This window comes from Argentina silus (assembly GCF_951799395.1).
Source record: "Argentina silus genome assembly, chromosome: 2".
NCBI lineage: Eukaryota > Metazoa > Chordata > Actinopteri > Argentiniformes > Argentinidae > Argentina > Argentina silus.
In genome coordinates, this window is record NC_139656.1 from 27,961,529 (window position 1) to 27,974,912 (window position 13,384).

Here is a 13,384-nt window from a genome sequence, read left to right on the forward strand (position 1 = left end):
TTTATTTTTTTTTACAAAATGCATTTTCTCTCAAGTTTAAAACACCCTGAATAAGAGTATTTCAAAAGAACAACATACACATGGTCACCTAATATTTAGGGAAAACTTCTAGGCCTATTCTTTGTGGATGGAATTAGTGTACAATTTTGGACTCTCCTTCAATACAATCTCAGCAAAAGACATTAATGCACAATTTAAAGCTGGCTTGGTTGATTCTACCAGACAGCATGAGTATGCTGTTGGGAAATCCAACAGGGCTGAGACAGCACATTTACGATTGCTTTTACAGTAAACTGGCATTCCAATTTCTCCTTGACAGGCAGGTGTAATGTAGCAAAAACACTCTGAAAGGAGGAAAAAGTGAAGCCATGTATTTTTTTTTCTTCTTCTTCTTCTTATAACTGGTCTGAGGTTCAGAGGGAACTACAGTGGAGGCGCAGTCCACCAGGTCATTTCAATTAAAAACTGGACGGCGACAGTAGGTCTGACTTCCATCATCGAAAAGTATCATCATGAGAAAAAAAGACATGGCTCTCATAATCATAGGCTAGACTCCATCAAGGTAACCTGCTAACTGTTTCACCTGACAATCTAGACGAGTCTGATGCACAGATTAGGCCCTGATCATATGCAAGATGTTACAAACACAAAACACAACCCTATAGGACAGGTTAGCGAGGAAATTAGACTACCCAACCCCAGTGACGGCACTCTTCACTGAGAGGGTGGAAGAAAAGTATGAAAATCTGCACTATGAAACCTGCGAAAAGTGGCTCATGTGAGTTTAAATATTAAGGGAAGAAGAGTAAAGGCTTTTAACATCAGGTGCACTAGAGTGAGCAGCACTAGGATGAGCAGCACTAGGGTGAGCAAGTTGAGATGAGAGATGGCAAGTCCTGAAAGACAGGTAAAGAGCTGTTCTTTCGCAATCTCATGTCTTGGCCATTGTCTGATAAATCCAATCAGTCACAATCGTTTAAAGAACCAGTGGTAGGGTAGGATACTGTGCATACTTACCAAGTTTAGGCTACTGTATGTCAGTGTAGTGTTAGGAAGGGCTAGAAATCAGGTATTTCCCAATAGAAAAGACAAAGAAGTGGAAGAGGGCAGGAGAGGGAGAGAGAGATCAGCAGCTAACCTGTATGCATCGTCTCCTGGTAACTCTCATATCATCCTGGTAGAGACCAGCCGCAAACCACAGCCCACTATAAAAAGAAATACAACTACATTACTTTGTGTGTGTGTGTGTGATTTTCAAAAACTATAGCTGCAAACGCTGGCTGGAAACATGATAGGGGTTGATTTTCCTTTATACTACAAAATCGCTATTTTCATATAGGCCTATGTAGACATCGGTATGGTGCTGGAGATTTTGAAAACTTTATGGAAAAGTAGAACATTTCATGGTGCTCTGTACCCTTTTTTCCCCCAGAGAAAATGTGAGTGGGCTTAGGCTAGTGATTTCCCTAAATTGCTATGTTGCAAGGTGATTCACTGAGTAATTTATGTTGATATGCTTCAAAAGCAGAATCAACATTTGCTATATTCCACCATCGACTCCCATAACAACCGCACTTTACTACACCCAACAGTTCCATTTGGTAGATAGGCATAGCATAGATGCTAGTAATTTCTGGAAGTATTTGGTAAATTGCATTTAAGTGTAGTACTTAAAAAGGGAAAATAGCAAAATATCACTTTTGGCTGTCATTCTGGTCATAACTGTTTTATTTTTTTACCACAAGTAAACACTTTAAATATCACGTAGGCATCTTCCTTTTTACTTCCTGGAAAAGATTCACTGTGTGAGAGTTACTATGGCTAGCAACATCAGTTGAACAGTCTGATATCTAAATAACTGCAATGTTGACTGACACATTTTTTAATTCTTATTTGCGATGAGGGATTGAGCAGTTGTTTTCAGTTGAACATGGTCATTGGATCAAGCCACTTGTGAGTCAAGTAGGTCTCACTTTTGTGTTAAAAAAAAAAAAAAAAAAGGCAAACGGGTCTCATGACCATAAACAAAATTAGCTTACGTTAGGCTGTCAGACTCTGATGGTTATCCTTCATGGTTTAAGTATTTCAATTTTGTCACGAAGCTAGCCTGCTAGAGAACATATTGAACACTGTTTGGGCTGCCTGCTGGCAAACTGTTTTCAGTCACTAGTTTCATGTTAATCCTGTTGAAAACAAGAAGGCGATTGTGCATGATAGTAAGTCCACTAGCTAGCCAGCCGGCGGTTATATCAACCAGCACATTTATGTATCAGTAAATAAATAAAATATAAAATAAATATATGCCATTTAGCTGACTCTTTTATACAAAGTAACTTACATTGCAGTGAGTGCATACATTTTTCAGTATATATGGTCCTAGCAGGAATCAAACCCCCAACCTAAGCGTTGTTACTGCCATGCTCTACCAACTGAGCCACAGAGGACCACAACTTTAGTGTTGACTGACGAGTCACAAGTTTGCTTGATTTAATACCGTTCGAATATTGAAAACAGCAAAAAGCGCAAGCAGAGACAACAGTCAAATATCGTAGCCTCTCTACAGCAACATGCACTTAACCATTTTCTTGCAAAGATGTTGGCACACAAAAAAACCGAATCCTCAAGATGGCTTGTTACCAACCAGAAAGTAGGCCAGGTTAGCTCAGCAAATATGTGACATAAATAATTTAAGTACATTAACTATTATTTTACAAATAGTGAGGCTAACTTCTGCAGATCTGTGGATAGATTCAATGTATTCCACCATCATCCCAAAGGCAAATCACTATCTCACCAAACTCCAGTGAATTACATTTTGGACTGGTGGTGTTTAAACCAGAAGTTAACCGAGGCCTACCAGGTCATGGTTTTTAGGACTTAGTGCTAGCTACGGTTCCTTTCACATTACACAATATTCACCACAAACTCCTTGATCAGGACACCATAAGAACTACCTAGGACAGAATACAAGTTATACAAAAGGTATTTGACAGGCTCTGCAATGATAGCGACCTCCCGATCAATATCAAAACATGTGCCCAATGCCCATTCCACTCATGCCCGGCGCATTATGCGATGGAACTTTCTCCTCCTTGTGTAATGTCCACTATCCGACTGGAAGAATTATAAAATCTTGTAGTGTAGGTAGGCAGCTTAAGCCCATTGTTGGCAAAAAAAACAATGGAAGCAGATGACAGCATTTAAGCAGTTGTTAAGACAATTGTCACTATGATGAAAGTCAAAGACAAGAAGAATGCCATTGCTCATCATTGTCTAGGCCTAGGAGACAGTAGACTTAAAATGAGTGACTGATGGAATTTCTCGAGATAGTTGAACAATGTCTGTGTCTCTAGAGTATTAGTGCTTCCCAGAAGACGTGGACAAAATATGCACATCAGAAATGTTTTCAAATAGCCCATCCGCAAGACTTGTGGTGTGCCTGATTTAACTTTCCAGACACAGGCAAATGGAAGCAATAGAATAATCTCTGTGGCGCGATAACGCTGCATACAAGCAAGCTAATGCAAGCACACCGTAGGCTATGTTATTCAAATACAACAATTGGGCTAGGCCTATGGCTTCTGAAAATAACACTGATTGACCAAGTCTGAAGACAAAGGCCAGATAACTCTAGAGTGCCCAAACTTTTTTATTTTATAAAGACAGTGCTTTGGGATGGCAGACTATGACAATAACTGATCCAATAAAATAATCTTCAAAACCTAGAATGAAGTATATTGAATCGTATGTTGTCTAGGGGAGAGTTCAGAGACTGTCGCCTTAGCCTCTACTTTTAGTATGAGTAGTGTGCTAGCAATGATGTTGCTGGCTCTTCATCTGCACCAAATTAGGCTATGGGGAGGAATTGGCTCAGCAAATTTAGACTACATGCCCTATAGGCTACCATGACCTCTGGCACTATAATCTCAGGTCCCAGAATCTCATCTCTAGATTGAGATTCTGGGGGAGCAGGAAGTAAACACTGGGGGCAGGAAGTTGTCGGCGAATCTCCCCCCTAAAGTTTTTGCTGTAGCCCCACCCAAACTGTCCTTGCCCCACCTGAGCAACTTGCAATGCCCCTACCATTCTGCCCTTCACTCTTTTTACAACTGGACCTGCATGCATTGCTTGAAAGAAAAACATGGAGTTAGCTGAAGATGTTTTCGATGCAATCATTTCACAGCTCAGCAGTGTGCATTCAATTCCCTGCTTGAAAGAAAATTCAAACATCCATTTCAAGTACCTCCTCAACTAACCTACACTCTTATTAGTTGACGGTATCCGTGTTGCCGGTCAAATTCACCGGTTGGATCCACTCTCAGTCTGACTTAGTGAGATTACTGCCACTATAAACCGATAAAGTTCTGAATGATCAAAAAACAAACCATTAAACTCAACGATCAATGAGTTGAGTTCAATCAATTGCCCATTCTGACATAAGCAGTCCCATTACCAGATCGCTAAGACACAAGGTAAACAACCAAAAGGCCTTGACTTAATATTCTGCCCATATTATTTTCTGCAATTTCTTAACTAGCCTACTTCACAGAATCTAAATGGGATCATATTGCATTCTGGCTAAATTGAAGATGTATCTGCTTAGTCAAATGTTCACTAAGTAGGCCTACTTTACTCCAGCTCACTTAGAGCAACCATGGCAACAAAGGTGGCCTACCCATGTTTTGTTCTCTAGTTGTTTAAGTTCCCTTACATAGCTGGTCAGTGAAAATCGTATTATCATCAAGACTATAGCTAATCTTGAGACGGAACAGCCTTCACTTTCTGCAACAACTAGGCCTATGTCCCCATTCAATGCCATTTAGTAAAGACCAAAAATACCATCAGTGCAATTGAATTCTGAGCATGATTACACTACGGTTTGACAGACCACTAATAACCTGCAAACTTTGTACTTTAAACTAATTTGGTTACCAGACACAATGTCATGATAGCAAATGAAAGGCATCTGTTCATTATTAACGCACATCACTCAAGCAAGCCAGGTCTATTATTTGAAATGAAAAGTCAACTGGTGAAACTGACGTTACTAACGTTAGCTACTAATCTAGCTTGAGCTGAGCTAAAAAAGGTTGGCAAGTATTGAGGCCAAGGCAAGAGATCCTAACTTGAGCTCTCGAGGCCGAATAATAAACCCTTGCTCTCTTGTTAGCGTTATAACATAAGACCCAAATAACACGATAGCCAAGATACGCAACCAGAACCACGTCCTAATAAATGAGTAGGCCTAACTGTTATCCATACCCGCATCTCTGTCACAAGTGGTAACTGACCAGATGAATTGAAGTTAGCCGAGTTGGCTAGCGTATGTGTTTGCTTTGCTAGCAAAACAGGCAACAAGACAACGTGTTGTTGTTAGTTTAATAGCGAATCCATGTGAAGAAATGCAACATCATCTCTCAATAACGTTAGCTGCAATATGCTGCCAGTGAGAGCTAACATTTCTCGAGATCCAACTGGTTAGCTAGAATATCAACAGACAACACCAGCTAATGTTAACTAAGTTGGCTAATGCTAACATTAGCTACCAGTCTGTGTGAGGAATTAGCTGTGTGAGAACACTGAACGAGAACAGATTGCTAGCAGTAATGCGTTGCTACCTAGCTACCCAACTGTGACCTGACCAACCAGCGACTCAAAAAAGTAGCTAGCAAGCTTGCTGTCTGGCACTAAGTTTGCCAAACCAGATTTCACTGAAATGCCTTACTGCAAATCGAGTAACTTGGTTTACTGTAAGGCCATGGTTTGGTATTAGCTACTAACGTTAGCTTGCTGACATAAGGTGATGGAAAGTTAGCATAGCGCTAAAATTCACCAGGTAAATTGGCTAACCCAGCTGGCTGACATAGCCACCACTGTAGTGGTGTAGTGCTGGCAAGTATTGCGTGGCCTGGCTGCACTCCTTTCAGATTGTCATCGGACGGGACATGCATTGCACGTCAAATTAAGATTAGAACTGGTTGCAGAGATCATTCCTCAACCACAGAGCCACCATTTTTGAAACCTAAACCAAGCTTACTAGCTTCGCTAAAGCTAGCTAAGGAGATGGATGTGAGTGTGAGCTACGTTAGCTAGGATCCCATTGACAATAAGTTAGCTATGGCTAACGGTTCAGTAAGAGAGCATTACCAGCTAGCTAGCTACTGTGCAAACTTACCTTTGTCGGTGCCTGTCACTCTTCCTATCCAAGAAAAATATCCTCATTTAAACTCCCCGATGCCTTACGGCAGATTATTAAATCCAGTCTATTCTCCTCCATGGAGCCCAGATTTCCCAATGTACAACCCTCACTCCTCTGACTTGGTGTCAATACTCCTGTTTCCAAATCAACAGCGCCTCTCCGTCAACTCGCCACCACCGTCAACAGAAACTTATTCGATGTGGGCATAGGGAAACGAACATTTCGATGTGCGCGTATACACAGTCCTTTGGTGGACACTTCCATTTCAACAACAGCAACATAGTTTCCAAATCATGTAAAAAAAATACGAGTAAAAACTTGAAGCCCCTGTTTTCTGGAAGAAGATTTTTTTTTTGTAAATTTCACAAAATGGCGCGCGTTCCAAACCTGCGCAACGAACCGGCCCGGCAGCCCATAGTAACTACAGTCAACCAATGCACTCAGTTAGCGCCGTTGTCACACATCCAACTCGTTGAAATCAGTCTCTTTTATTACAATAATATATTTTTGGTGTGGCCTTTGTTTTAATGTTACTGTCATTGCTCTGTCAAGTGATTTTACTATTCAGGCGGGAAGGTAGCTAGCTAGCTACAGTTTTGAAAAAAAGGAAAGAGACGAACAAAATGGAGGCTGAATGAGAACGTTGCCATGACGACTGTCAATCAAACGGATACCTTCCCGTATCGACCAATGACGCAGAAAAAGACCGCGCAGTTGTCATAGAAACTGCCAATCAAGTTTACGGTTGAAAGGGGGTGGATCAAGGGAATGACTGCGGTTCGAATTCGATCTGCACCTAGATTATTTACTTTAACGTTTTAAATACCTGTTATTAGTCAACTTTTTGATCTGAGGGGATTGGATATGTTTACTTAACAGTAATATTGCAAATGCTCCACCTTGCCCTCTGATAGGCTAGGTCGGTGGAATTATCGCCATATTGCTCATACCAATCAAATCCTCTCAGATCTACAGTACAAGTGGGGGTCAGAGTGGTATATTTAGGAACACTGGTGAGGGCAAGGAGGCGACTTGGAATTAATTAAAAACCGTCGTTTTGCCTTTTCAAATGCATACTTCCTTCCTGCCCTGCTCGAAGATCCCTCATAGCATGATTGGTAAAAACAATACAGTGCAAAGCTCTGCAAAGAGAGTAGAATCCAAAGGTGTCACATGACACATATTGTCACATGGCTTTAGAGTCTTTGACGAGGAAGTATCGTACATCGCTAGAAAGTAGTACAAGAAAAGGTGCTGGTTAACGGGAGATCTCCTACATATTTTGATTAATCCCTTATAGATCGCAGAAAATGAGTGCCAATTTGGACATACGACTTAAAAGAGCCAATAAAGTATATCACGAGGGGGTAAGAGGGATACGATCTCTAGTATCTGTGAATGCTCAATAATCATTTAGCCAGCTAGCTAGCTGATAAATGAATAATAATGCACAGGTCGCTGTCGCAAGATGACATTTCTCCTGCCATGTCATGTGCCGTAACCGCTGATTTATATACAGAAAGATCAATGTAACAGCCGGGTTCTACTGATACATTGTTTTGTTTTTGAGATATATATGATACCTTGGTGATAGTAAATGGCTTAAAACCCGTTATTTATGTATTATAAATCCCATCCCATAATACCCATGCGACTTAAAGAGCATGGGCATTTCTATCCCTTCCGAGCGTGTATGTGTGGTAAATTGATAGCTGACACAGATTCTAAGAGGTTACCAATGCTGCAGAATTTATCGATAATATTTGTGAACTCATGTCATGATGCCCAGGCCAGTCTGAGTGTTACTGCCCCCTAGTGCATGTGCTGAGCTGTCGCACTGATATTCTGCTAATATTAAGTATACATGTCATCAAACGTGTCCACCGTTTGATAGGTTTTTCTACGAAATCACAAGCCCTTCTCTACCAGCAGAAAGGTTTTGGAATGCCCAGAGAGACCAAATATGTAATAGTGACGTTTCGGGCTCTCTGTCATGCCAGGAGGTCCTCGCGGGTGTAGTGGTGATAGTGAGTAAGGAGGCGGTCCAGCACCAGGGAATCTCTCTCACGATGGAGGGCCTTGTCAACCTGCAGCTCAGCTCAAAGAGTGTGGGAGTCTTTGAAGCCTTCTACAACTCTGTCAAGGTGAAGAACCAGCAGTGTTTCCAAGCCTACTAATTATCACCCACTGAACTGCTGTACTGCCTCTTTTCCCACGATGAACGTGGCTATAGAGTTGGGTCTCACCTCTGCCTTTGATAGAGACTTGATGTCTCACGCTTAATTAATGTATATATAGCAATGTGAATATTACTACTACTACTTTAAATGGTTTTACTAATGATGTGTACTGTTGCCCTCGTTGAATGGAAGTTGCCCTGTCTAAGAGCACCTGCTAAATGATGTCACAGATGTTGTCCTCTCTCTGTACCAGCCCATTCAGCTCATCACCAGCAACATTGAAGTGGTGAAGCCAGGCAAGGTTCCAGGAGGCAAGACAGAGATTCCCTTTGAGTTCCCCCTGCACACAAAGGGCAACAAAGTGCTGTACGAGACCTACCATGGCGTCTTCGTCAACATTCAGGTAATGATTGCAGAGCCCTGGCCAGCGCTCTGTGGATTGACATCGTTCCTTTTTCAGACTGTGACCTAGATTCCCCTCTATGTCAGACAAGGGCCAGACCAGCCAGAGAACCATACTGTACCTCCCACTTTACCATTCCCCTCCAACCACACACACACACACACACACACACACACACACACACACACACACACATACACAGCTGCTTTTTGATGTCTAAAAGCTCAAAGTTTGGTGTGTGTGTGTGTGTGTGTGTGTTAAACTGTGGGTCAGACCACCTTTAACTGATGTATTGCCTGTCAGAGGACAGTTTAACAGGGCCCTTATTGTCATGCCATCTGGAGAAAAACAAAACTGTGTTTGTAACCTTCTCTGTATCTGCGGCTAAATTTAGCTAATGGGGTGTAATTATAGAGACAGAGAGGCACAGATTGATGTTTCCTGTGTTCCAGTCTGGTTGTGCCATCTCAAAGAAACTGAAAGGAATTGGGAAAAACACAAAATGGTTGCTCAAAGAGACATAAGATATGAAATATGTTTTATCCATGGTCATACTCTTGTAAGCCTTTATATATGAAAGTGAAATGAATAGAAAAGAACAGTATAGTCTTTCTTTGCCTAGACATTTTTACAAGTTTTTTTTTTATTTTTTTTATCCCAGAATCAGTAAATCTGCCGAAAGGACAGAGACTTGCTCTCTGTTGTATGCAAAATGGATGAGGTATAGGCAGACATTTGAATAATGCTCCCACATTAAAATAAAATAAAAAGATTTTGGAAAAATGCACGAAAAACGCACATCTCTCATATTTTAGAGGTGTTGTTTTTGAGATCTAGGTTTGTGTCTGCTGAAGCTACACTAGCTATGTGATGCAGTATTTTCTATGATTATTTTACAGTTACATAGACAAGACAGTTATTGTCATTGGTCTTTGTGTTCATTTGAGCTGGGTTGCATTCATTTCTCCATAGGGTGCCTCCCTTGCGTAATGAAAGAGCAGCAGGACAGTAAGGCGTTTGCTCCTCTTATAGACATGGACCCTTTTCTCAACCCCAAATCCTATACCAAGTTTATTGATTGACAGTGATACTTTTGTATAAAGAAATGGAAGTACATTTATTATAAAAACTACAGTCTCTAATTGCCAGTCTTGCAATGACTTTGCACAATTGATATCCATACCAATGAAGCCGGTGTTTGTTTGTGTTCTCAGTACACGTTGCGTTGTGACATGAAGCGCTCCTTGTTGGCCAAAGACCTGACAAAGACCTGTGAGTTCATGGTGCACTGTCAGGTGAGATCAACCGTCACTGTGACTCAAATCACTCTCTGTCGTCTGTTCTGTATTACCAAGAAATACTACAAGATCACCACAACCAGACATGCCATGATGATAACAAGAATAGATTTGTATTTATAAGACACTTTACATTTAAAAATAAAAACACTTTACATAAGAAAAACAGGAAATAATAAAATCATAAAAACTTGATCTGATTTCATCCCCAATACGGTAGCAAATAGGGTTATTTCTTATTATTTGCTTGATCAGTATGAAGCAGATGCAATTATACTGTTATACTATAGGTGTGATCTCATATTATGTTACACCACACAATATCATTCCGGGACAGAGATGCATATTAAAATGTTTTTTATTTGTGGTTTCTTCACTGTGACCTATTGCTGCGCATGTTTACAACACTTGCTTATAACTCTTTTTTTCCTCGCTTAGCCACAGAAAGCCAAGTTGGTTCCCACGCCGGTGGACTTCACCATCACACCAGATACCCTGCAGAATGTCCGTGAGGTACGGTTGGCCTGTCACAACACCAACCTATAACAAAAGCCTCACAGTTTAGCCTTTAGTTATAGCAGGTGCACACGTCCGTAACTCACCAACTGCCAAAGAATTCCGGAACACTCCTAACCACCTAGAGTGCCGAGTGTTTTATGTGGTATTTTACCTAGCAACAATACTTTGATTGACAACAAAATGAAGTATTATAGTATGCTTTTTTGGTGAATAAAGTCACCCTTGGCACTCTAGAATGTTGACCATTTGGGTGACTTTATTCACCCTCGGCGCTGAATGAGTTAAGGGGAACCATTGCAAGCTGAGTTTATTTCCTCCCTAGTCTAGCTGCAGCCTAAGCCTTTATGGAGGAACGGGAGATATTGAGGCGTTCAAGGACTGGAGTCCTGTACCCCTTTTAGTTAGATCATTTCCCCCTTGTACTAGTTGTCACTGTGCATATTCTAGATTCCCATACTGCTCAGTGTCTGGAGAAGTAATGAACCTATGAATTTGCTATAATGATCCAGGTCTGTGCAAAATCTACATATCTCCAGAAATGCATACAGTACATTGTCTCCCTTAATAGAGAAATTTGCTGCCCAAGTTCCTGATCCGGGGGCACCTGGACGCCACTAACTGTGTGATCACCCAGCCACTGACTGGAGAGCTGGTGGTAGAGAGCTCTGACGTGGCCATCAAGAGCATCGAGCTGCAGCTGGTCAGAGTGGAGACTTGTGGTGAGTTGGGTGCTACTGGCACTGCCCATCCAGTCTGGGATAGCGTTTCACTCTAGAACTTGGTTCCTTCCCATTGGCATCTGCTCACTTTCCTCTCCTCTGATAGAAGTGGATAGCTGTAGGTAATGGCTCTACCCAGTTTCTGCCATCTGGCTTTCTCTAATCCAGAGGGCCAGCCGGTGCTCAGTGTTCCACTCTAGTTCCACCAGTGTTCCACTCTAGGGCCGTAGTGTAGCCATACCTCAACCCTAGGTGAATAATCTATTTGAGTAGTGTCCCACAATCCGGAGGATAAAGTGGAGGGGATGGTCATGTGCCTGTGTGCGTTCTGTTCCCCTAAGGGTTGATTTGGGACCGGTTGCTGAGAGTGAATTGCATGTCTTTCCCTCCTCCCTACTGCAGGCTGTGCTGAGGGATATGCCAGAGACGCCACAGAGATCCAGAACATCCAGATAGCAGAGGGGGACATCTGCCACAGCCTCCCCATCCCCATCTACATGGTCTTCCCCCGGCTCTTCACCTGCCCCACCCTGGAGACCACCAACTTCAAAGTTGGTTAGTAGGCTTTTAATACAGGTCAAATAATGTAGAGAGCAATGCTACACAACACTGATGAGTAAAGGCTTATCCCAGAAATAGCCCCCCCCCCAAAAACAAATGGCAATTTGTTGTCAACGTTTCGAGGAGGCTTGCAGCCATAACGTTGACTCAACAATAGATTGACAGATTGACAATGAAGATACCCCCTTGTTCTGCAATGATCTGTAGCCCTAATGGCATACAAGTGGTTGATAGATGGTGTACAGATCTGACTCCTCTGAGATCTAAACAAACTGCCAATTCAACTTTATTACACACGGCACAGGAGCCTCAAGACTTCCAGAATTTGCTGGACCCATAATCAAAACTTTTATCAACAATTGTCTTTTTATCAAGTAATCTGGTCAAACAAAACCACCCTTTATACTCAAGCATGTGGTTGATAGACGGTGTACAGATCTAACTCCTCCCATTTCCTCCCCTTCAGAATTTGAGGTGAATGTGGTGATTGTCCTCCATGACGACCACCTGATCACAGAGAACTTCCCTCTGAAGCTGTGCAGAGTGTGAGACTCAGAGCTCCTCTGAGATTGGACCACGTTATGGAGAGTGGGAAGAGGATAGTGCCTTCAACACACACACTGAGACAAGACCAGCCATAAGTGACCACGCACTTCATTCAGAGATGGCCAACCCTTGAACAGCCATTTTTTTATATGTTGACAGGGCCTCCCTTCTTTGAACAATGAGACAATGATGACAGTGTTTTCAAAAAGGTGCACCAGGAGGGTGTTCCAGAAAGCGGGATCAATCCAGGAGGAAGCAAGCTAACTTTAACTCACCAACTGCCAAAGAATTCCGTAACACTCACCACCTAGAGTGCCAAGTGTTTTATGTGGTATTTACCTAGCAACAATACTTTGATTGGCTACAAAATGAAACATCATCATTTATGCATTTTTGGTGAATAAAGTCACCCGTGGCATTCTAGAATGTTGCCAATTTGGGCGACTTTATTCACCCTCGGCACTGAATGAGTTAATCAGATCTCGAATTAACCGGAAAAGCCAGATCAGAGACTATGGTAATGAATCCTTCAGAACTAACCTGCTTTCTTGAAGGTTAGCCCACTGTCCTGAATTGTAAGCTGAATTCACATGCTCTCAACCAATCAAATTAGATTTCCTCCCTTCTGCAAGGAAGAGAACATTCCATGTTGTCATGACAATTAATGTGCATGAGCTGCAACTACTACATAGACAGGCCACAGTGTTCCCCCCTCAAACCGGTGGGATAAGCTGACACAAGACGCCTGTGTCATTGCACATCAACAGCCAGATAACTACATTGGATCCTCTGTTGAGCCATACCTCCTATTAAAACAGTTAATGTACATTTATCTGGTGGGGTCATTCTTTGTAAAATATTGCGTGTTAAAGGCTTAGGCTATATTTGAAATCAGACTGTGTAATCAAAAGAAATGGGACAATGTTCCGAGATAATGTAAAGGGAAAGACATCTATTTT

The 13,384-nt window shown here is 41.8% G+C and overlaps 2 protein-coding genes across 6 annotated transcripts in view; one reads left to right on the forward strand and one right to left on the reverse strand.

Annotated features, from left to right (window-relative positions):
* Window positions 1–6,558, reverse strand: part of dyrk1aa (dual-specificity tyrosine-(Y)-phosphorylation regulated kinase 1A, a) — an 18,215-nt gene extending 11,657 nt beyond the window's left edge. For 2 of the 3 annotated variants that reach the window (XM_083697257.1, XM_083697256.1), the window contains exons 1-2: window positions 6,176–6,558; window positions 1,139–1,205 (exon numbers count right to left, since the gene is read on the reverse strand). In XM_083697257.1, coding sequence (XP_083553383.1) covers window positions 1,139–1,148 — 10 coding nt within the window. In that variant the 5' untranslated portion in view covers window positions 1,149–1,205; window positions 6,176–6,558. The remainder of the gene's footprint in view (window positions 1–1,138; window positions 1,206–6,175) is intronic. The other variant, XM_083697258.1, reaches the window with a different exon arrangement.
* An 851-nt stretch (window positions 6,559–7,409) lies between these two features.
* On the forward strand, window positions 7,410–13,368 carry vps26c (VPS26 endosomal protein sorting factor C). Of its 3 annotated transcripts, none has more exons than XM_083697261.1 (8): window positions 7,410–7,566; window positions 8,132–8,343; window positions 8,633–8,782; window positions 9,997–10,077; window positions 10,519–10,593; window positions 11,168–11,318; window positions 11,721–11,873; window positions 12,346–13,368. In XM_083697261.1, the coding sequence occupies exons 2-8, from the start codon at window positions 8,269–8,271 to the stop codon at window positions 12,426–12,428; spliced, it is 768 nt and encodes a 255-aa protein (XP_083553387.1). In that variant the 5' UTR covers window positions 7,410–7,566; window positions 8,132–8,268; the 3' UTR covers window positions 12,429–13,368. The 3 variants fall into 3 exon arrangements, with proteins under 3 accessions (XP_083553387.1, XP_083553386.1, XP_083553388.1); XM_083697260.1 differs by having other exon boundaries at window positions 8,200–8,343; XM_083697262.1 differs by having other exon boundaries at window positions 7,421–7,450; window positions 8,200–8,343.
* The last annotated feature ends 16 nt before the right edge of the window (window positions 13,369–13,384 follow it).

Bases quoted from the DNA above. Each gene is read 5' to 3' on its own strand.
- vps26c (XM_083697260.1), top strand. From the start codon at position 7,510: ATGAGTGCCAATTTGGACATACGACTTAAAAGAGCCAATAAAGTATAT. The intron at 8,783-9,996 runs GTAATGATTGCA...TTGTGTTCTCAG, and splicing joins GCGTCTTCGTCAACATTCAG to TACACGTTGCGTTGTGACAT. The intron at 11,874-12,345 runs GTTAGTAGGCTT...CCTCCCCTTCAG, and splicing joins GACCACCAACTTCAAAGTTG to AATTTGAGGTGAATGTGGTG.